Source organism: Lepidochelys kempii, chromosome 14 (genome assembly GCF_965140285.1).
Source record: "Lepidochelys kempii isolate rLepKem1 chromosome 14, rLepKem1.hap1, whole genome shotgun sequence".
Lineage (NCBI taxonomy): Eukaryota > Metazoa > Chordata > Testudines > Cheloniidae > Lepidochelys > Lepidochelys kempii.
Genome location: NC_136393.1, coordinates 29814414 through 29836320, shown reverse-complemented (window position 1 = coordinate 29836320; position 21907 = coordinate 29814414). Strand labels below are relative to the sequence as shown.

The 21907-nt window shown below is 44.4% G+C and overlaps 1 protein-coding gene and 1 long non-coding RNA gene across 4 annotated transcripts; one reads left to right on the top strand and one right to left on the bottom strand.

The window, feature by feature from the left end:
* Nucleotides 1-3666: 3666 nt before the first annotated feature.
* Nucleotides 3667-11964, bottom strand: LOC140898221 (uncharacterized). The gene is given in 5 exon segments (XM_073311747.2): nt 3667-3780; nt 3783-5035; nt 5318-5431; nt 9484-9685; nt 11460-11964. Coding segments are annotated over 4 exon segments (1527 nt in total). The 5' UTR covers nt 9623-9685; nt 11460-11964; the 3' UTR covers nt 3667-3759.
* A 1-nt stretch (nt 11965) lies between these two features.
* Nucleotides 11966-20766, top strand: LOC140898250 (uncharacterized). 3 transcript variants are annotated; one of them, XR_012154926.2, is made up of 5 exons: nt 11975-12161; nt 14252-14639; nt 14940-14979; nt 17037-17139; nt 18511-20766. It is a non-coding gene; the product is annotated as an uncharacterized LOC140898250 (long non-coding RNA). The 3 variants fall into 3 exon arrangements; XR_013634654.1 differs by lacking the exon at nt 14252-14639 and having other exon boundaries at nt 11966-12143; XR_012154927.2 differs by lacking the exon at nt 14252-14639 and having other exon boundaries at nt 11966-12161.
* Nucleotides 20767-21907: the final 1141 nt, after the last annotated feature.

Genomic DNA, 21907 nt, shown 5'->3' with positions numbered 1-21907 from the left:
CACTTCAAGATAGGACTTGAGCTGAAACAAGACAACAAAGATACAGTAACACAATCAGCACAGCTGAGATTTAGTTATGTCCTCCTCAAACCAAAAATTTGAAGGGTAGCTCTTTTAAGCAGTAAGCCAGATAATTTAGTAAGCCAAGTTAAGTGCATCCAGCACCACACACCCATGGTGTGAACAATAAGTCTGGCAGCTACAGGTTACAGCATGTCATTTAAAGCAGCCAAAATCTGCAATGTTGTCAGATTCAAACCCTATCTTACTCTAGTTATGTCCTTTAACGCTCTGTTTCTTTGAAGCACAGAAAATCCCTATGGAATTGTCGCAGCAAGCTTTGATTTCCTAAATCTTTCTGCACTTTCAAGCAGGTGCAATTTCTCACCCTTCCTTCTGCTGTTCAGCGTACAGCCTTCTTTGTGGTGAGTGGTGGGACTTAGGATCTTACGATCACTGGAGAAGGGGGATTGGATCCAGAGTCACCCACCTTATAGGTGGGTGCCCTGGCCCTCAGGCTGTGGAATCATTCTTACTCTGGCCCAATGATTCCTTAAGTATTTATATACAGTGGAGCTGCTTCACTAGGAGAGACAAGGAGACACTCACATCAGAATATCCCATGTCTTGGTAGTTCAGCCACTCTCCTGAGAAGTGCAAGATCCCTGTTCAAATCCCTTTGCCTCAGTAGGTAGTGGGGGGACATGAACAAGGTGTCTCCCACATCCTGGGTGAATAAAATAACCATGAAGCTAAAGGTTATAAAGAAGCTCCTCCATCTGCTTCCTCCCCAGCTGTGTTGTGTGGAGATAGGTGACCTCTGAATAGGACTTCTGTATCAGACCCCATTGGCAGAGGAACATCTAACTTCCCCAGTTCCTGACTTGAAGGAAGAGATAGGCACCTATCTCCATAAAAAGGATGGCGCTTAGAAGACTCCTCTCCTGGTGGCATCCTCCACTGGGCAGCTTAAGTGGCTTCCCACCTAGTATGCTGGGTTCTGTGCCAAGATTGATTTTAAAAAGCAAAGTTTCACTGATGTTTTGGGTTTTCTTTTAAGATTTTTATTGTTGTTGGTTTTTTTTTTTTAAACGAAGTTGCACCCTGATGGTTTTTTGCTTAATTCTAAATGACCTGAAAATCAAAAAGGAATCCTACAAAAAGTGGAAACATGGTCAGATTAATAAGTAGTACAAAAGAACAGCACAAGAACAGAGAGACAAAAGCAGAAAGGCTAAGGCGCAAAATGAGTTACACCTGGCAAGGGACAGAAAAGGTTCTTTAAATACATTAGGAGCAAGAGAAAGACAACAAAAAGTGTGGGCACTCTATTTAGGAGGAAGGAGAGCAACAATAGGTGCTTAATGCCTATTTTCCTTTAATCGTCGCTAAAATCATCAATGATGACCAGATACTTAACACAATTAATATTGACAACCAGGGGAAATGAAAGCAAACCAAAATAGGGTAAAACCAGGTTAAAGAATATTTAGATAAGTTATATGTATTCCAGTCAGCAGGCTCTAATTAAATTAATCCCAGGGTACATAAAGAACAAGCTGAAGCAATCTCCAAGTCATTGGAATTCTCAAAGAGAATTCCTGGAGGACAGTGAGATCCCAGAAGACTGGAGAAGGGCAAACATGGTACTTATCTTTAAAAAAAAAGGAACAAGAAGGACCTGGGGAATTATAGTTCAGTCAGCCTATCTTCACCAGATGGAAAGATACTGGAGCAAAGTATTAAACAATCAATTTGTAAGCACCGGGGGATAATAGGTTATAAGCCATAGTCACAATAGATTTGTCAAGAACAAATCATGCCAAACCAATTCAGTTTCCTTCTTTGATAGGATTACTGATTTAGTGGTTGGGAGGAAGCAGTAGACATGTTATAACCTGATTTTAGTAAGGTTTTTGACACAGTTCCATACGACATTCTCATAGGCAAACTAGGGAAATGTGGTCTAGAGGAAATTACTATAAGGTGGGTGCACAACATGTTGAAAGACCATACTCAAAGTGTAGTTATCAATGGTTTCCTGTCAAATTGGGAGATTGTATCCAGTGGGTTCCCACCAGGGTCAGTCCTGGGTCCGGCACTATTCAATATTTTAATTAATGACCCAATAATGCAGTAGAGAGTATGCTTATAAAATTTGCAGATGACAGCAAGCTAGAAGGGGTTCCAAGCACTTTGGAGGACAGGTTTAAAATTCAAAATGACCTTGACAAATTGGAGAATTGGTTTGGATTCAAAACAAGATGAAATTAAATAAAGACAAGTGCATAGTACTTCACTTAGGAAGGAAAAATCAAATGTAGAACAATAAAATGGGAAACAACTGTTTAGGTGGTAGTACTACTGAAAAGAACCGGGGGTGGGGGTGGGGGGAAGGAGTGGGGGCTCAGAGGAGAGCAATAAAAATGATTAAAGGTTTAGAAAACCTGACCTACGAGTAAAGATTTTTAAAATGAGCATATTTAGTCTTGAGAACAGAAGACTGAAGGGTGACCTGAAAATAGTCTTTCAATATGTTAAGAGCTGTTATAAAGGGGATGGTGAACAATTTTTCTCCATGTCCACTGAAGATAGCACATGAAGTGATGGGCTTAATCTGTAGCCAAGAAGATTTAGAAAGTTTTTCCTAATATCTCACCTAAATATAAGGGTTACTAAGCTCTTCAATTGGCTTCCAAGGGAGGTCGAGGAGTCCCTATCATCGGAAGCTTTTAAAAAAAAAAAAGTTGGACAAACACCTGTCAGGGATGGTCTAGGTTTACTTGGTCCGCTGGCCACAGAGCAGGGGACTGGACTTGATGGTCCCTTCCAGCCCACCCCTGCATTTCTACAGTTCTATGAGAAAGGGTTTTTTCCCCCGCCAGGTTTTTTTGTTGGGCTTTGAGTATGCTCCTCCTGCTGCCCAGCATGATTGACGAACACCTGTTCTGCAACTCTCCCTCATTTCTGCCTGGCAGCCAAAGGACTCATTATTTCTTTTAAAAGTGAGCAGAGGCACTTGATTAACAATTCCACTTTTTATTTTTTAAGATTATAAATTTAACTGATGGGTTTGTCTTGACTATTTGAAGAGCAAGATTTTTTTCCTTATTTCAGAATCTGTAAGGGTTCAGAGTGGACTTCAGTACAGGTTAGGTTTCAGATGGGTTTAGTTTCCCTTCCTGCAGCTGGGCTATTACTATTCCTTCTTGCATATTATTAAAAATCCTTCTGATTAGCTGATGGCCCAGGTAAGAGAGAGGGAGCTTTAAATTATGGGAAGAACATTTCTTGTCCTGCAGCATTTTGAAAGACAATTTCACTTTCTTTTGGAAGTCAAGGATGTTGTTCCCCTGAGCAAACAACATCCGCACCCCACTGGGAATCATAGCCCTAGGGGTGCGAGTCAGATGTATAAGGGTGGTGGTGTGTGGAGATAAGGGGTACATGGGGAGGTATGTGTGAGAGTCGGGGGGGGCAGGGGGAGTGCAATAAACAAATCTCATCACAACATGGGAATCTTATCTCAGTCTCTTGGTCTACACATGTTCCAGGCATGTGATTTCATTCTCTGCTTTAATAACTAACTATTGCAGGTCCTCATTACAGGGCCACTCCAGCCTGCCCTGACCCTTTGAGATTCATGGGTCTCAATAGAGGTCTTATACACATGACCCATTCCTAGGTGTTGTGTCCTGTGTGGATTCTCTGATGTGTAATGAGGTTTGAGCTGTCACTGAAGCCTTTCCCACATTTAGCTCACTTATAGGGTCTCTCTCCGCCACATGGGTTCTCTGATGCTTAATTAGGGTTGATTTCCGACTGAAGCTTTTCCTGCAGTCGGGGCAGTTATAGGGTCTCTCTCCTGTGTGGATTCTCTGATGTTGAATAAGGTTGGAACTTTGACTGAAGCTTTTCCTGCACTCATTGCATTTGTAGGGTCTGTCCTCAAGGTGAGTGCTCTGATGATTACAAAGGGCTGAGCTGCTACAGAAACTTTTCCCACAGTGAAGACACTCATAGGGTCTCTCTCCACTGTGGATTCTCTGATGTTTCCTAAGGGCTGAGCTCGCATTGAAGCTTTTCCCACATGCGGGGCATTTAAAGGGTTTCTCAGCCATGTGGATTCTCTTGTGAGTAACAAGAGTTGACTTCAGTCTGAAGCTTTCCCCGCAGTCAGGGCAATTATAGAGTCTCTCTCCCATGTGAATTCTCTGATGTGTATAAAGGTTTGAGCTTTGACTAAAGCTTTTCCCACATTCGCTGCATTTGAAGGGTTTCTCTCCTGTGTGGGTTCTCTGGTGACTAGTAAGGTGTGCACTGTGACTGAAGTTTTTCCCACACTCAGCGCAGGTATAGGGTTTCTCTTGTGTGTGGATTCTCTGATGTGATAGAAGGGTCGATCTACGACTGAAGCTTTTCCTGCACTCAAGACATTCAAAGGGTTTCTCTCCCGTGTGGATTCTCTGATGTGACAGAAGGTTTGAACTCTGATTGAAGCTTTTCCCGCAGTCAGGACACTTATAGGGTTTCTCTCCTGTGTGGATTCTCTGATGTTGAATAAGGTTGGAGCTCACACTGAAGCTTTTCCCACACACGGGGCAGTCATAGGGTCTTTCTCCTGTGTGAGTTCTCTGATGCAATAGAAACTTTGAGCTCACACTGAAGCTTTTCCCACACTCATTACATTTATAGGGTTTCTCTCCCATGTGGATTCTCTGATGGTGAATAAGGGTTAAGCTCTGACTGAAGCTTTTCCCACAATCACCGCACGAGTAGGGACTCTCTCCAGTGCGAATTCTCTGTTGAACAGTTTCTTTGATTTTCTTGATGCCTCTGCTCTTGTGAGTGGATTTACCCAGTCTCTCCTCTGAGTAGTTTCCCTGCTTCCTTTCTGGTCTGTGCTGAATTTCACAGGCTTCTCCCTGCTCAGGACTCTGGGAAACATCAGATCTTCCTGATACCATCCCCTGTGGTTCCAATTGCTCAGGACTTTCCTGCTGCGGATTCTCCTCCTCATTCACCATCCCATCACCTGTTGGGACAGAGAGCAAATCCAGACAGGAGTCAGTCCCTGTGCCAGGGACAGGGAACCTCAGAAAGGGGAGAACAAACCCAAATAACTGCTAGGGAGATTGAACGATCAGGAGCTGAATCCTGCTCCCCCCATACCCTTCCCCATAGGAGGGGACCCATCTTTCCTCCACATCCTATGAGCATAGATGAAGGGTCAGACAAGCTTGATGAAAATGCGTATGTGATGTCTGCCAGGATGATAGAATAACTGATTTCTGAGTACGTTTAACTGATTCCTCACCTGTGTGGGGGTCTCTCAGAATCTCCCTTTCCTCATAGTCCTGGAGACCAGAAACGCACAGCCTCTCCCCTCGTTCCAGGTGGGAGATCACGTCAGGTTTGGAAACTGGGAATCCTGCTTGGCAGAGGCGGTGAGGAAACAAGTGTTGATCTTGGTCATTAAGCTCAGGGCTGTTATTACTTCCAAACCAAGGATCTGAGCAGCCCACCCAGGGAGGCTTCTTCCTCTCCCTACCCCTAACCCTATGGGGACTGCACTATAAATCATACAACATCCCATGATGTGCAGCTCTGGAGCAGGAGTTCACCCACTCTGCCTCGGGAATGGCCTTGACTTATTCCCCTGAGGAGTTGAGCAGAGTTGCTACACTCTGAAGTTACCTGGGGTACGATTTAGCCTCCATCATTTACAGTCACGTCTCCCCCCCACACATCCCTTCTCAACACAAGGCAGAACAGGAGGATATACTCAGACCATCAACTCTTTGGTATGGGGACTCTCTCCTAGTCTGCATCCATGCAGCACCTAGCTCCACTGGTGTCACCTGATTGGGGACCCTAGGTTCTCCCCAAATGATAAGCTGCTCAGAAATAAACAGAGGAAACACCACCCAGGGCCTGGAAAAAGATCACTATACACCTGCTCCCTGTCCAGTGCAGAGAGCAAAGAGCCTCCTCTCATGAGTCACGATGGTCCAGCACAAGGGCCCCCATACGCTTGCTGATCAACTGTCATTCAGTCCTTCCCCTTTATCCATAAGACCGGATCTGGCCCTGCTGGGGCCTGGCTGACTCCCACCTCAGGCCTGGTATTGGCTTTTCCTACCCCCTTAGCCTGCTCCATACACCTCAGACCCAGAGAGGACAGCTCTGGCTGTGGAGTAGACATTCTCCTCCCACCTTGGCTCAAATCACAGAATCATAGAAATATGTTGCTGAAAAGAGCAGCAAGAGCTCATCTGTCCCAGCCCCCTGCATTGAGACAGAAGTAGGTACCCCAAGACCGACCCTGACAGATGTTTGTCTATCCTGTTCTTAAAAGCAACCAGTGACTGGCTCTTTGTCTACACTCGCAATTGAATGACAAAACTTTTGTCTTTCAGAGGTGTTAAACACCCCCATCACCTGAAAGACAAAAGTTTTGTCATGACAAGTGCCAGTGTGAACAGAGCACTCCTGCTGACAAAGCGAATGCCACTCATTGTGGGTGGAAGTTTTTTGTCAGTAGGAGAGCTGTCAAACAGCGGATACGCTGCACAACTTTTAGCGGCAGGGCTGTGGCAACACAGCCATGTCGCTAAAAGCTGTGTACTGTAGACAAAGCCTGGAATTTCACAACTTTCCTTGTTAACCTGTTCCATTACCTAACTGTTCTTACAGATGGGAAAAACTTTCTAATACCAAACCTAAATCTCCCTTGCTGCAGGTTAAGCCCATCCATCACTTCATTTCCTATGTTCTGTGGACATAGAGAACAATCGATCACCTGCCTCTTCATAACACACCTTCCCACATTTGAAGACTGGTATCAGGTCTCCCACTCAGTCTTCTTTTCTCAAGACTAAACATGACCACTTCTTTTTGCCTTTTCTCATAGGTCAGGTTTTTTTGCTCTCCTCTATACTCTCTCCAATGTGTCCACATCTTTCCAAAAGTGAGACACCCAGAAGTGTTCACAGTACTCCAAATGAGTCCTAATGAGTGCCAAGTAGGGAGGGACAATTACCTACTGTGTCATACATATGACTCTCTCGTTAATACAGCCTAGCATGATATTAGCCTTTTTCGCAATTACATCACATTGTTGGCTCACATTCAATTTGTGATCCACTATAACTCCCAAATGCTTTTCTACAGTACTACTTCCTGGCCAGTTATTGCACATTGTGTATTTGTGCATTTGATTTATCCTTTCTCAGCGTAACACTTTGGATTTGACTTGATTTATTCTTGACAAATCAATGTTGACTATTACTTATCCACTAGGTGCTTACAAATTGATTGTTTAATAATTGGTTCAATGTCTATGCAGGTATCAAAGTTAGGCTGATTGGCCTATAATTTGCAAGTCATCTTTGTTCCTCCTTTTAATGATAAGTACTATGCTTGTCCTTCTCCAGTCTCTGGGACCTCACCTGTCTTCCATGAATTCTCAAAGATAACTGTTAATAGTTCCGAGATTGCTTCAGCTAGTTCCTTAAGTACCCCAGGATGAATTTGGTCAGTCCCCGATGACTTAAAGAATATTTAAGTAAGTTAGATGTATTCAATCTGTTCTTTCTCTACTCTGGCTTGTGTTCCTTCCCCCTTGTTTTTGATATTAGTTCTATTAAGCTTCTGGTCAACATTATATTTTTTTTTTTTACTAAACACTAAAGGAAAATAGGAATTAACAACTCAGCCTTCCTGATGTTATAATTTTTAGCTCTCTTTCCCCTCCAAGTAGTGGGCCTACACTGTCTTTCGTTTTGCTCTTGCTCCTCATGTATTTACAGGACCTCTTCTCATTGCCTTTTATGTCCCTTGCTATTTGTAACTCATTTTGTGGCTCAGCCTTTTTGATTTTCTCGCTACATGCCTCTGCTGTTATTTCATACTCATCCTTAGCAAGTTGTCCATGTTTCCACTTTTTGCAGGATTCCTTTTCAATGTTCGTGTCATTAAAGACCTCCTGATGCAGCAATATTGGCCCCTTGCTATTCTTCCTATCTTTCTGTATTATTGGGATATGCTTTTTGTCTTGTAAATATTGTCTTTTTGAGAAACTGCCAGCTCTCCTGAACTCCTTTTTCCCTTAGACTTTCTTCCTATGGGACCAAACATACCAAGTTCTCAGAGTTTGTGAAAGCCTGCTTTTTGGAAGAACATTGTCCTTATTCTGCTAATTTCCCTCCTTTTCCTTAGATGCAGGACAGTTTCATCCAAAGAAATCCCACCAAGTGAATCCCCATAGTTCCTGAATCCTCAGGTTCCTAGTCGAGCATCTCTCTTATAGTTAGTACTTGAGTCACATTAGTGCTTGGTGAATAGGGAAGTTTGCTGAATTGGAACTTGACCAAATTTCTGACTAATCTACAGATCTGCAAACATAGATTGCCAGATGTAAAGGTCAGAAGGGAGTATTAGGATTATCTAGTCTGACCTCCTGTACATTAGACAGGTCAGACAACCTTGCGCAGAAATTCCTGCATCAAGTCCATATCTTGTGGTTGAGCTAGACATATTTGTTAGAAAGAGACATCCAAGCTTGATTCAAAGACTCCTAGTGATGGAGAATCCACCACATCCCTGCGTAAATTACTCCAATGGTTAATTCACCTCACTGTTAAACATCTGCACTTTATGACTGGTCTGAATTTATCCAGCTTCAGCTTCCAGCCTCTGGATCTCCTTCTGATTTTGTCTGCTAGATTAAGGAACCCTGTGCTGTCAGAAATCTCCCTCTGTAGATACCTAAGGCTTCTGTTCAAAATACTGCTTAATCTTCTCCTGGATAAATTCAATATATGGAGCGCTTTAAGTCTCTCACTCTAAGGCACATTTTCCAAACTTGAAATCATTCTTGTGGCACTTTTATGAACCCTTTGCCAATTTGTGAATATTCTTCTGACCTCCCTGGGCCGTCCCCCAGACATTCATATAGTACATCGATAGACTCACAGAATACTCTCAGACCACCAGTTACCTCATATACCCTCCCTCAGCCCCAGAACACAGCCCCCTCAGTGCAAGGAACCATCACGGCCAAGAAGAGACACCAGGACCAACATCCTCCTTCCAAGAACTCAGCACCTTGGCAGAAGAGGTAGCTCTAGAGACACTAATGGCAACCAGCCTCATGATTCCTGTCCATGGCTTTCCTGACAGGTAGAAAAGTCTGGAACATCTGGGAGCTCCTGCTCACATATCTGGCTCAGGCAGAATACAGTCAAGATGGAGACAAAGTGCACTTAAAAATCTTGGTTCTGGGAAGAGTAGCACCATCAACATATCCCTCAATCTTCTGTCTTGTGGGAAGGGACAATATCACAGACACACAATCTAGGGACTAACAGGGCAGATCGTCATAGAAATATGGGGGACCAATTAAGAATCCTGAAGAGAAGCTGACCCAGATGCTTCTGAGACCCCACAGTTTCTAATACCCAATGGGACAGGAATCCTTACCCAGCGAGGTCACGGTCTCATAATTCTCCTGCATAACATCCCTGTACAGGGCCCTCTGACCTACATCCAGCAGGGCCCATTCTTCCTCAGAGAAATACACAGCCACCTCCTCGAAGGTCACCGGCTCTGCTGCAGCCATTTCCCTTTCTCGTCTCTCCGTTGATGGGATGAACTGGAGCAAATGTGGATTTTATTCTGCAGCCTGTCAGAGTGAGAAGGGCGATAGGGAAGGTTTCAGAAGAGGTTTAATCCATTACACACCCCAGTTTTCCCCAGACTCCTTCCCTGCCAACAGACACTCTCTGTCATCCTAGACTCTGTCATCCTGGAGAATACTTGAGCCAAAACACTAAAAAACAAAACAAAACAACCCAAAGTTTAGTCCCAAATCTGTAGTCAAGTCTCTCAATAAGTGGCCTGCGTTTCAAGAATGTTGAGCCTGCCACATTGGGTCTCAGTTCTGAGTGTCCAGCCTTGCTGATAATTAGGCCAATGACTGAGCTGCCTGAACACAGACGTAGGTGTCTACATTAGTCTCTTGTTTTTTAAGGATCCTGGCTTTTATCACTTTATTTACAGCCCAGCCCCTCCCACAAGGACTAAATCCATACAGACTTTTAAACACTGTTAGTGACAGAGAGTAAGTGAAGTCAACGGAAGCACTGAGATGCTTAATATTAAATATGTGAGAGTGTTTGTAGGATGAGTTCCTAAGATTCATACAGCTTAAGGCCACAAAGGACTATGAGATCATCAGTCTGACTTCTGTATGTCACAGTCCCTTGCATTTTACTCAGTTACACCAGTTCTGAGCCCCATGACCTGCATTTGTCTAAAGTATATTGGTCAGAAAAGCATCCAGTATTTATTTGAAGACATCAAGAGATGGAAAATCCACCACTTCCCCTGGTCATTTGTTCCAGTGGTTAATCACTTTCACCCTGTGGGGTGGGAGGGTCTAGCCCAAGCCAAGAAGTCTAGGTAGCAATGAAACAGCGCTGCTACCAGAACCCCATGAGCCCATGTCAGCTAGCATAGGCCAGCTACGGGTTTTTCCTTTTGCTGTGTAGACATACCCTCTGTGGCTCAAAAGCTGGTCTCTCTCATGACCAGAAGTTGGTCCAATAATATATTGCCTCACCCACCTTGTCTCTTGACTAGGAATCCTTTCTCAGTCAAATGTAAAATTTTTACTTAAATTCTTAAGGGACTAGAATTATTTTAAAAATAAAATGGTAAAATTGTAATTTGCTCTTTTCCCAGGCCCCTTCTCAAAAACAAGCTAAGTGTTTTCCCATATCAAACTTTCCAAATAAATTCATCCAGGACAGAGACTCTCTGCTCTAAAATGAGCTTAGGAATTGTCAAACTATGTCAGACCTGAGGCCTGTCAGGTAACTCTGAGTGTGTTGTAAGGAACTGAAAAGGTCCCTTTAGACTAAAACGGTGCAGCCAACACGGTCCATGTCACTGTGCAGTCCAGCTATACTGAAAGAGCAGAATAAAAGCAGACACTTTGGGGGATCCCCCGACACGGTCCCCAGGGCAGCGCATCGACCCAGCAGCGCGGGGACCAGGCAGAAGCAGGAACTGGCTTTTCCTCTCCCTGCTCCTCCCCAGGGAAGTCAACCTGCCACGGGGTGCTGCAGGGAACGGAGCTGGGCAAGGCTGGGAGCCGGGAACCTCCCTCCCCACTGATTGCTCCTGCTGCCCCTGCCAGCCTCTGCCCATCTCCCTCCTGCTCCGTCCCCTCGGGCTGGGAGACTCGGTCCCTGGCCCAGCCCGGCCCGTTCGCTCTCCCGGCGCTGGCTCGGCTCCTGCAGGCGCTCAGGGGGGCAGAGCCGGGGGGCGGGGGTCAGGGAGGGCAGCAGCTCCGGGACTCGCAGACCCCCGCCCCCCCGGGAGCAGAGCTGGGGCGAGGAGGGGCCGTTGGTGCAGAGTCACTTTCCTGCCCGGCCCCGGCCCTTCCCCCTCACCTGCAGGCTCCGGCTCAGGGGCTGGTGTCGGCAGAGCCAGGGGCTGGGTCCAGCACCCGGAGAAAGTCCCCCGGCTGGGCCCAGAGGGGGGTTAGTGCAGGTCTCTCCCCGCACAGACCCCGCTGGGCAGCAGCGGCTCAGCCCGGACTCAGTATGGAGCTGAAGGCAGCAGTCAGTGTTTGACTCAGGAAGTCCAACCCCCACCTGTGCAGCAGCAAGAGCCAGAGCAACTTCCCCTCCCTCAGCACTAAGCAGAGCAGCAGCCGGGCGTTCCAGTGGTAACCCCTCAGCTGCTGGATGCCAGCCAGAATCCTTCTCTCCTTCCTGAGCTGAGAGAAACCCCCACTGTGTAGACACAGAGTCCTGGAGCAATGCGCTCTCTGGTGCCATCCCAGGCTCTCAGAAGCCTCCTGTATGGCTACCTCCCTCAGCCACCCTGTGCTATTTATTTTGCTGTCCCAGCAGGAACTGTTCCCTCCCTCTCGCCCCCGACAGGGATGCGGCAGACGAATCAGGTGAGAAACTGCTTCCTGGAGCATTTGCTCCTTTGCTGGACCTATCCGAGATTGCTCAGTGGCATCTGCTGAAGCTGCTGCCCTCACTCTGCCCTTCCTACCCTCCCAATCTGCTTCCTGCGGCAAGGAAATGGTGCTAAAAGTGGGAGAAAATGAGAGGGGAAAGAAGGTGAGAAATCATTGTCAGGTGAGAAAAGTTAAATAGGAAGCAGTTATGTCAACCTAACCAAAGTCAGGCTAAGAGAGGCTGCTGGGAAAGCCTCTGACAGCAGAATGAAGGAATACTTGTTTAAGTTACAGGGAGTAAGAAAAAAAAAGGCCTGTATTCCTGCCTTTTTGTACCAAATGTTCTGGGAACAGTTTTTTGAGATAGGAGGCACTGTTTTCCACTCCTTGTTTTTGTGTTATGTCTGTTCTTAACTCCTTGTCTCCTTGTTGACACCCATACCGATAAGAAAGTTAGTGAAGCATTGCGATTTGCTAAAAGTTATGTACAATAAGGGGGTAGAAGTGCATGCATAATAGAGAAAGAGGATTTTAACTAACATAGGGGAGGGGTGGGCTGCTTTATGAATAAATCTGTGACGTGACGGAACTGTCTATAAAAACCTATGAGTTTTACTTAGAGACTGCTGGTTCTCTTTGGAGACGGGTTGCTCTCTGTTTTTGTGTGCACTCTTCAGTAAAGAGCTTTGTGTTCGGACCTTGCTGGTGTTGCCTGTCTCTCTCTGGTCAGACAACGACCCGTGCCGTCTGGGGGTTCGAGTCCTCGACATCATGGAGGGGTAAAAAATATGTCCAAAGGAGGGGAGAACTGTTGGAGGCAAGAGAAGGAGATGGGCAGATTAGGAAAAGTCAGGTCAAGGAGCAAGTGCTGTCCTGATTGCCTAGATTACACTTCCTTTCCTGTAATCCACAGGCTAAGGCATTAGCATTATTTATTTTGAATGTTCATATGACTCTTGTTGTTCTTAGTGCACCTTCAGTTCCTTTGGTTAAGACTGCACCGGCAGTGATTTCCCTACACCCCCCCTGAATTTTCCCAACCACGCCCCCTGCCCAGTTTTATGAACTAGCTACATGCTAATTTAGTGACTGTTTGGAAATTTGAATTGAAATTGAAACATTAATACACACTTTAAAAGCATATAAAGTGTATGATAAAATATGTGTATCTGAAAAAGTATGATAGATTTGAAAAGTATGAACATAGACTAGCTTCCTTATACAGCTGTTGTTTTTTACGACAGTGTCAGTGCATTCATTTCCGTGATGTTGGCCAACCTAATCATTTCAAATTATGATTTGTAAGAAAAGTCTAAATGAGCTCTCCCTGACAGCTCGTGATGAGCTGCGGGCTGGGGGGAAAGGCTTCAGGACCAGACTGTATTTACATTCACACCTAATCTACCTAGGTATCCAGCAAATGGAGCTGTGTTTCCCAAGTGATAGATTTTGGCTGGGGTTGGGTTACAAATGACTTGAATGTGTGTGTGTGTGTGTGGTGGGGGGGTAATGAAATGTTGTTATTCTTATTATATGAGTAAAGGGCAGTAGAACTGTACTTAGCCTGTGTTGATTGAGGGCATCAAGAGAGAGGGTGGGGACAGGTGTTTTGCTTGATGTTCTGCCTGTGTCACAAGTACGATTTGACTGCTCCTCTCCACAGTTTAAAGACAGAGCTGATTAGGCTCCATAGAGAGTCTTTTGTTTTGTTAAGTGACCACTACAGCTTAAATCACTGATAATGAGGTCTAAGTGACAGGTTTCAGAGTAACAGCCGTGTTAGTCTGTATTTGCAAAAAGAAAAGGAGTACTTGTGGCACCTTAGAGACTAACCAATTTATTTGAGCATGAGCTTTCGTGAGCTACAGCTCACTTCATCGGATGCATACCGTGGAAACTGCAGCAGACTTTATATACACACAGAGATCATAAAACAATACCTCCTCCCACCCCACTGTCCTGCTGGTAATAGCTTATCTAAAGTGGGCTATTACCAGCAGGAGAGTGAGTTTGTGTGTGGGGGGGGTGGCGGGTGAGAAAACCTGGTTTTGTGCTGGAAATGGCCCAACTTGATGATCACTTTAGATAAGCTATTACCAGCAGGACAGTGGGGTGGGAGGAGGTATTGTTTTATGATCTCTGTGTGTATATAAAGTCTGCTGCAGTTTCCACGGTATGCATCCGATGAAGTGAGCTGTAGCTCACGAAAGCTCATGCTCAAATAAATTGGATAGTCTCTAAGGTGCCACAAGTACTCCTTTTCTTTTTGAGGTCTAAGTGCTTAGACCTGCTGTGGGACAGGGTTGCCGTGGAAGAGACGGTCCAGTCTGCACTGGCAGTGAGGTTCCCCCACTGAGAGCTCAGCTGAAATCACTGAGATCTGGGTGGAACCTCAAGAGACCAATTCGCAGAGGTCACAGTGGCAGGTGGCAGCAGAAGGTGACAGCGCAGGGCCATTGGCAACAAAGTGGTGGAGTGAATGGTGGCACAACAAACAGCAGTGGCTAGAGCGAATAGTGAGCAGCTGGAGGAGCGAGCAAGATGCCTTCTTGCTCCCAACCTGGGAGCTGAACTCATGTGAAAGCACCTCTGAACTCTGAGTCTCCACTGACCAAGGACAACACCAGTGAGTGGGGTGCGGTGGAGCGAAAAGTGAGAGGTACGTTAAATAATGTTTGTTTATTGGACTATATTTGAGTGACTTTGCTCCAGAATGCACAGAATGATTTGTGACTGGGAATGGAAACCTATATACATATGTTTTCTAGTAGGCCAAGATTTTTAAAATGCATTATTTGCCCAGGTTGTTATCTCACATCATTGCTATCTTGAGAGGTCATTATGTTGGGGAGTTTCTGTACTAAAAACATTTTTATTATTGTAATTAATTTTTATATAAGAATGGTCATACTGGGTCAGACCAATGGTCCATATAGCCCAATATCCTGTCTTCCAACAGTGGTCAAGGCCAGATGCTTCAGAGGGAATGAACAGAACAGGTAATCATCAAGTGATCCATCCCCTGTTGCCCATTCCCAGCTTCTGGCAAACAGGTTAGGGACACTCAGAGCATGGTGATGCGTCCCTCCCCATCCTGGCTAATAGCCACTGATGGACCTTATCAAGGTTCCTTCCCAGCTCTGAACTCTAGGGTACAGATGTGGGGACCTTCATGAAAACCCCCCAAGCTTACTTTTACCAGCTTAGGTTAAAACTTCCCCAAGGTACAAACTATTTTACCCTTTGCCCTTGGACTTCCACTGCCACTACCAAACGTTTATCTGGGTTTATTGGGAAAATGTTGTTTTGGAAACGTCTTTCCCCCCAAAATCCTCCCAACCCTTGCACACCACTTCCTGGGGAAGGTTTGGTAAAAATCCTCACCAATTTGCATAGGTGAACACAGACCCAAACCCTTGGATCTTAGAACAATGAAAAAAACATTCAGTTCTTGAAAAGAAACATTTTAATAGAAGAAACAGTAAAAAGAATCACCTCTGTAAAATCAGGATGGTAAATACCTTACAGGGTAATTAGATTCAAAACATAGAGAATCCCTCTAGGCAAAACCTTAAGTTCCAAAAAAGACACACAGACAGGAATATTCATTCTATTCAGCACAGCTTATTTTCTCAGCCATTTAAAGAAATCATAATCTAACGCACATCTAGCTAGATTACTTACTAAGTTCTAAGACTCCATTCCTGTTCTGTCCCCGGCAAAAGTATCACACAGACAGACACAGACCCTTTGTTTTTCTCCCTCCTCCCAGCTTTTGAAAGTATCTTGTCTCCTCATTGGTCATTTTGGTCAGGTGCCAGCGAGGTTATCCTAGCTTCTTAACCCTTTACAGGTGAAAGGATTTTTCCTCTGGCCAGGAGGGATTTTAAGGGTGTTTACCCTTCCCTTTATATTTATGACAGACCTATTCTCCAGGAATTTATCTAGTTCTTTTTTAATCCTTTTATAGTTTTGGTCTTCACAGCATCCCCTGGTAAAGAGTTTCACGGGTTGACTTTATGTTGTGTGAAGAAGTACTTCCTTTTGTTTTGTTTTTTTAAACCTGCTGCCTATTAATTTTATTGGGTGACTACTAATTCTTGTGTTATGTGAATGATTAAATAACATTTCCTTATTCACTTTCTTCACACCAATCAAGATTATATAGACCTCCAGCATATCCTCCCTTAGTTGTCTCTTTTCTAAAATGAAAATTCCCAGTCATTTTAATCTCTCCTGTTTCATACCCCTAATCATTTTAGTTGCCCATCTCTGTACCTTTTCCAATTTCAATATATCTTTTTTGGGATGGGTTGATACCAGTCAGCTCTGTGTTCTTGGGGAACCAGGGTGCAGTATCCAGCCAGTCTGACTCATGAAAGACCCCCCCCCCCCCCCCAGCAGTCTCTGTTTAAACCAAAACCCATCAGAGAAAAATACTTGCAAAGAGCAGTGAAGGGTATTGGGAGACACATCTAGACCCCTCCTGACAAGGGTGACAAGATTAAGACATCTCCATTAGCATACAGAATGAAGAACAGAGACAACTCCCCTAGCCTCATCTGCATGAAAGATGGGACAGGGAGACATCTCAATTTGCATGCAGAATGGAGAACAGAGAACTGCACTGAACTCTGGGACCAAAAAAGCAGGTACGCACTGCATCATGGGAATCTCTTCTGCAGATTTTAATGCACCTACACCTACACCTGCACACACCCAGCTCAGCAATTATCGGACCAATTCTAGTAATAAATCCTTGATTGATATCCAAAATACTGAAACAGCCTAGTTGCATTGGGAGCTCCCTGGAAGAAAACACCACCCAGAGCCAAGAGTGATCAGCTCCTGTTGTCTAGCCTAAAGAAAACCCTTGAGTCATCAGTTTACCTATAAACAAATCTAGTGTTCTCTCTTGAACCATTTTTACAAAAATCCCTACTCACCCTCCAGTCGGTGTTCTGATGCTTAGATCCAATCTATGCATCAGTTCCACTGGGACTCCATCTTCTCCTGACTGATCATGCTGGGGGCTCTGCCTGTCTCCTGCCCTCAGGACCCTGAGCTACCACCATCACCTGGGAACCCTGACCAGTTCAAGCCTCCTGGAGTGGGTGAGATCCCCTGCACCCCCCTCTCTGTTTTCCTTTCTACCTCAGGTATTAACCTTTAATAATCTATGTTATGTTGTTTTAGGCTCTCCTTGTGTCGTTATCACTATTATTCAATAAATAACTTTTATGGTTAAGCTGGTTGCCTCTCTCTCTCTGTCCGAACTCTACTCTTTTGTGTTTAGCTTTCCCCATTTACTCTGCAACAATGCTTCTTTTACCTAAGCTAAAGATCCCTGTAGCGCCCAAAAATACTGTGGGGTTTGCTCATCAAGTGGGTTACTACCCTTACAAGTGTGACGTGAAAGTGGGATAGGGACGTGTTAAACCTGTGGCACATAAGACGGGGGCAGCTGAAAGTGCTGCTTAACCCAGCCCATTGAGTACAGGGACATATGAGGGAATCAGCTGGAAAGTGCTGATTGACCGGGTCTGCTCAGACTTGCTCTGTGTGTGTGTGTTCATCTAGTTCTAGAGCTGGAGGAACCCAGTCCTGGGTAACCTAGGTCCTGTAGGATAGCTCCATTGGGACGGGACTTGCAGAAGGAAGGAGTAGAGCTCCATATGAACACACAAGTGACATAAGCAGTACATCAATAGAATTACAGAATTCTGCCCCCCCCCCGAAGAATAGCCCTAATAAATGAGCATACCCCAAAGTAACGGGCACATCTGGTAACAGGGTTGACCAGATCTGCACACGGTATTCAAGGTGTGCTCGTACCATGGATTTATATAGAGGCAATATGATATTTTCTGTCTTATTATCTATCCCTTTCTTAATGATTCCCAACATTCTGTTTGCTTTTTGTTGACTGCCGCTGCACATTGGATGGATATTTTCAGAGAACCATCCACAATGACTCCAACATCTCTTTCTTGAGTGTTAAAAGCTAATTTAGACCCCATCATTTTGTATGTATAGTTGAGATTATGTTTGCCAATGTGCATTACTTTGCATTTATCAGCATTGAATTTTATCTGCCATTTTGTTGCCCAGTCACCCAGTGAGATCCCTTTGTAACTCTTCGCAGTCTGCTTTGCTTAACTATCTTGAATAGTTTTGATTCATCTGCAAATTTTGCCACCTCACTGTTTATCCATTTTTCCAGATAATTTATGAATATGTTGAATAGTAATGGTCCCAGTACCGACCCCTCAGGGATACCACTATTTATCTCTGTCCATTCTGAAAACTGATCATTTATTCCTCCCCTTTGTTTCCCATCTTTTAACTAGTTACTGATCCAGGAGAGGACTTCCCTCTTATCCCACGCTGGCTTATTTTTCAAAAGTCAATTTAAATTAAATAATTTAAAAACATGTATATTTGTTTTAGAAATCTAGAACAGTTATGTCTTTTGGTGTAATTTGCATTATCCTAATAAAATTTATTCATTTCTCTTTTATATGTTGCAGGTCAAAGTGAAAATGAAAAGACAAAAACCAATGCAACAATTTTTCCACTCAAAGGCCTCAAAAACCAAGCAAGGTGAAGAACACATCAAGAACCAAGAATATATCAACATGTCATCTGAAGGGTCAAGTTGTGCATCTACATCCGACCACCCCGAAGCACAAATACAGCTACCTACTGAAGAAACAGTGTCTCCAAAACCTAAAGGCAGTTCCCGATTGTTGTTGGTCAAAGTGTTCCCATTTATTGAAGTTACAAAAGATGGCTACTGGTGCACCTCTTGCAAAAAAGCTTACGAAGAAGGAAAGCTTCCCAATGCTCTAACTGGTAAAAGTGGAGGAGCTTGGTTTGTCAGACCGATCAGCAAAGCTAATGCTGACAAACTACGTGAAAAGGCTGCAAAACACCAGGCCTCTGGAGTCCATCAACATGCAGAAAGCCTTATAAGCCCACTTTCAAAGCCAATTTTAGAAGTACTTAATGAGGCTGTTAAGAATGCTGGAGACACAATACGGTTCATGTGAACAAACATGGCTGTGGCATCGTACTTTCTGTTTAAGCAAGAGATACCACACACTACAAACTGGAGGCCAATGTTAAGTGCATTGTCACTTGTTCATCCTGAAGTTGAACACTGGTTCCGAACAAGACCAGCAAATGTTCACTGTCTTTCTGCAGGCAACTCAACTGACTGGCTAGACGCATGTGGTGCAACAGTGAAAGACTCAGCTGAAAAAGTGAAGAACTCTCTGACCACATTCAAAAAAATTGCATACATGGCTGATGAATGCACCGATGCAAATGGCCATCAAGTATTGAGTCATTGTGTACATTACCTTAATGTCAGTGGTAGGCCAGTAGATGCATTTCTAGATGTTCAAGTTATAGAAGACACATCGGCTGCATCTGTGACAACCCACATCTTAGAGTTAAATGTTTGTCAGTTGGACCACAAACAGATGGCTGCTTGTGCATTTGATGGAGCTGCAAACTTCTCTAGAAGACATGGTGGAGCACAAGCTTTGCTCAGAGAAAAGTGTATCCTTAATCTCTCCTATACACACTGCAGAAGCCATCTACTCCAACTAGTGCTAGTACAAGCTGCAGACTCTTCAAAAGACATTTTAAAAGCTATAAATTTAATGTCTTCATTATATTCTTTTTTCAACAAGAGTCCAAAAAGACTGAATATCTTGAAAAACATAGAAGATACACTGGGACTGAAGTTCAAATTAGTCCAACCTGGGAAAACCCTCTGGCTTTCTCATGAGCGATCCTTGGCTGTTGTCTTAAAATTACTCCAGCTGTTATTACTGGCTTTGAAAAATATCTACCAAGATGGGATGGATCTAAGTAGTGAGGCTGATGGATTACTTTTGCTATTACGTTCAGGGAAGATTATTGCCATTCTCTCTCTCGTAAGTCTACTGTTGAAACCACTTGGGTCATTAAACAATGCCATCCAGGCATCTGCTACAACAGTAGTAGATCTTTGTCCCGCAATAGAAGCTACATTTGGATCAATCAGAGAGCTATCCATTGGAAAAGTACTAGAAGAAGCAAAGACTTCAGTCCCAGAAGTTGACTAATGAAGACATTTATATTGAATCCTTAAGTGAAGGGGACAAGAAGTGTTTGTTAAGACAACTGAAAAAGTACACAGACTTGATTCTTAAAAATCTACAACAGTGACTTCTAGATTCTACTCAACCTCTGCGTAGCTTTTACAGATCCTTGTCCTATAAAACACCGACAGCTGAGTGGAGTGAGGCTCTACCAGCAATGGGGCTGCCATCTGCACAGGACAGAATAAAGAATTTGAACACAGAGTGGAATATCATACAACGAATGAATGAAGATTTGACTTCAACTTCTTTTTTTTATCATCACTAGTGGCTCAACCCTGTCTTTGTGCTATATTTCCTGGGATGAAAGAAGTACGAATTCATCTCTTGCTACTCCCAGTCACAACGTTGTGCGTTCTTTTTCATCATTGAATAGAATTTTGTGTTCTGAAAGATGTCGCCTTCTGCCTGATCATATGAATGAACTAATGAGCATATCGATTGAAGGAATGGAAGTTCTGGACACACGAGAAGCCACCAAAGATGAACGCATTGCATTCAAGAGGTTTATTAACAGAGTTGTACAAAATTATAACAAAAAGCCAAGAAGGATGTAGATGTAGTGCTTCATAGAAGACTTGAGTAGCCAACTTTAATTTGTGTGATGATTTTAAAACATGAGTTAAATCTAATAAAATGTTCATGAAACATTTTTCAGTTTTTACTATTGTGACATACAGCCCATCTTCACCCTCATCGGCCCTGACCCCACCCTCCTGTAAATTCAAACACCCCACCCCCCTATTTCAATTTCTGGGGAAAACAATGGTGTCTCATTCAGAGGGATGGGATGTTCCCCTAAAGTAAAGAGGGATGGTAGCACATTCTGACAGAGGAACAATGGAAACTGAGCTACCAATGGAAGAAAAATGGGGGATAGCTATAAGCACGTGCTCATGGTGGTAGCTCCTTCCTCTCCCTTCATCCCTTTTACCCTGCTCTGGAAACAGTTTGGTCCCTGTACAATTCTGTCCCTCTCTACAGTCTAATTTGCCCCCCATGCCCTCTTTTTTCCTCCTGTTTTCAACAGGTAGCAGAGTCTGATGGCGGGCAAGGACACAGTGAGGCAACCGCCTAAGGAGATGCTACTGAGCGTCCTCGGGTCACTACACATGGTAGCTTATCCTGGTGGGGAATTGATTTAGACATTACATCCCCTGTGTCCTCCAAATCCTCACTTAAAGTCATCCCGATTAATGTTGTTTTGGTGTTAAAGTGATGATCAGTGAGAGCAGTGGGTCTCAAACTTTTTTTTCCGTGGACCACTTGAAAATTGCTGAGGCTCTTTACAGACCACTTAATGACCTTTCCCAATGTTGTTTGTACCCTGAGCTAACCATTGTAAAGCGCTTTGGATAAAAGGGCTTTTTCACGTGGCGCCTCCTCTCTGTGAGCAGACTGTCTCCAGGGCAAGAAGCTTCACAGCTTCTACCTTCCTGGGTCTGACCTCGGATCATTCAATATCCCCTTCCTCACCGTGTGCCTCCTGCAGCGAGTCCGCAGAGGCAGGGCTCCTGGGGAAGCCAGAGGGCCCTGCAACCAACTCCGCAGTCAGACATGACTCTCAGCCAGCCAGTAAACAGAAAGTTTATTAGATGACAGGAACACGGTCTAAAACAGAGTTTGTTGGTACGGAGAATAGGGCCTCTCAATCAGGTCCATCTTGGGGGGCAGGGAGGCCAGACCACATCTGCGCCTCCTTCCATTTCCCCAGCCAGCTCCCAAACGGAAACTCTCCAGCCCCTCCTCTGGCCTTTGTCTCTTTCCCGGGCCA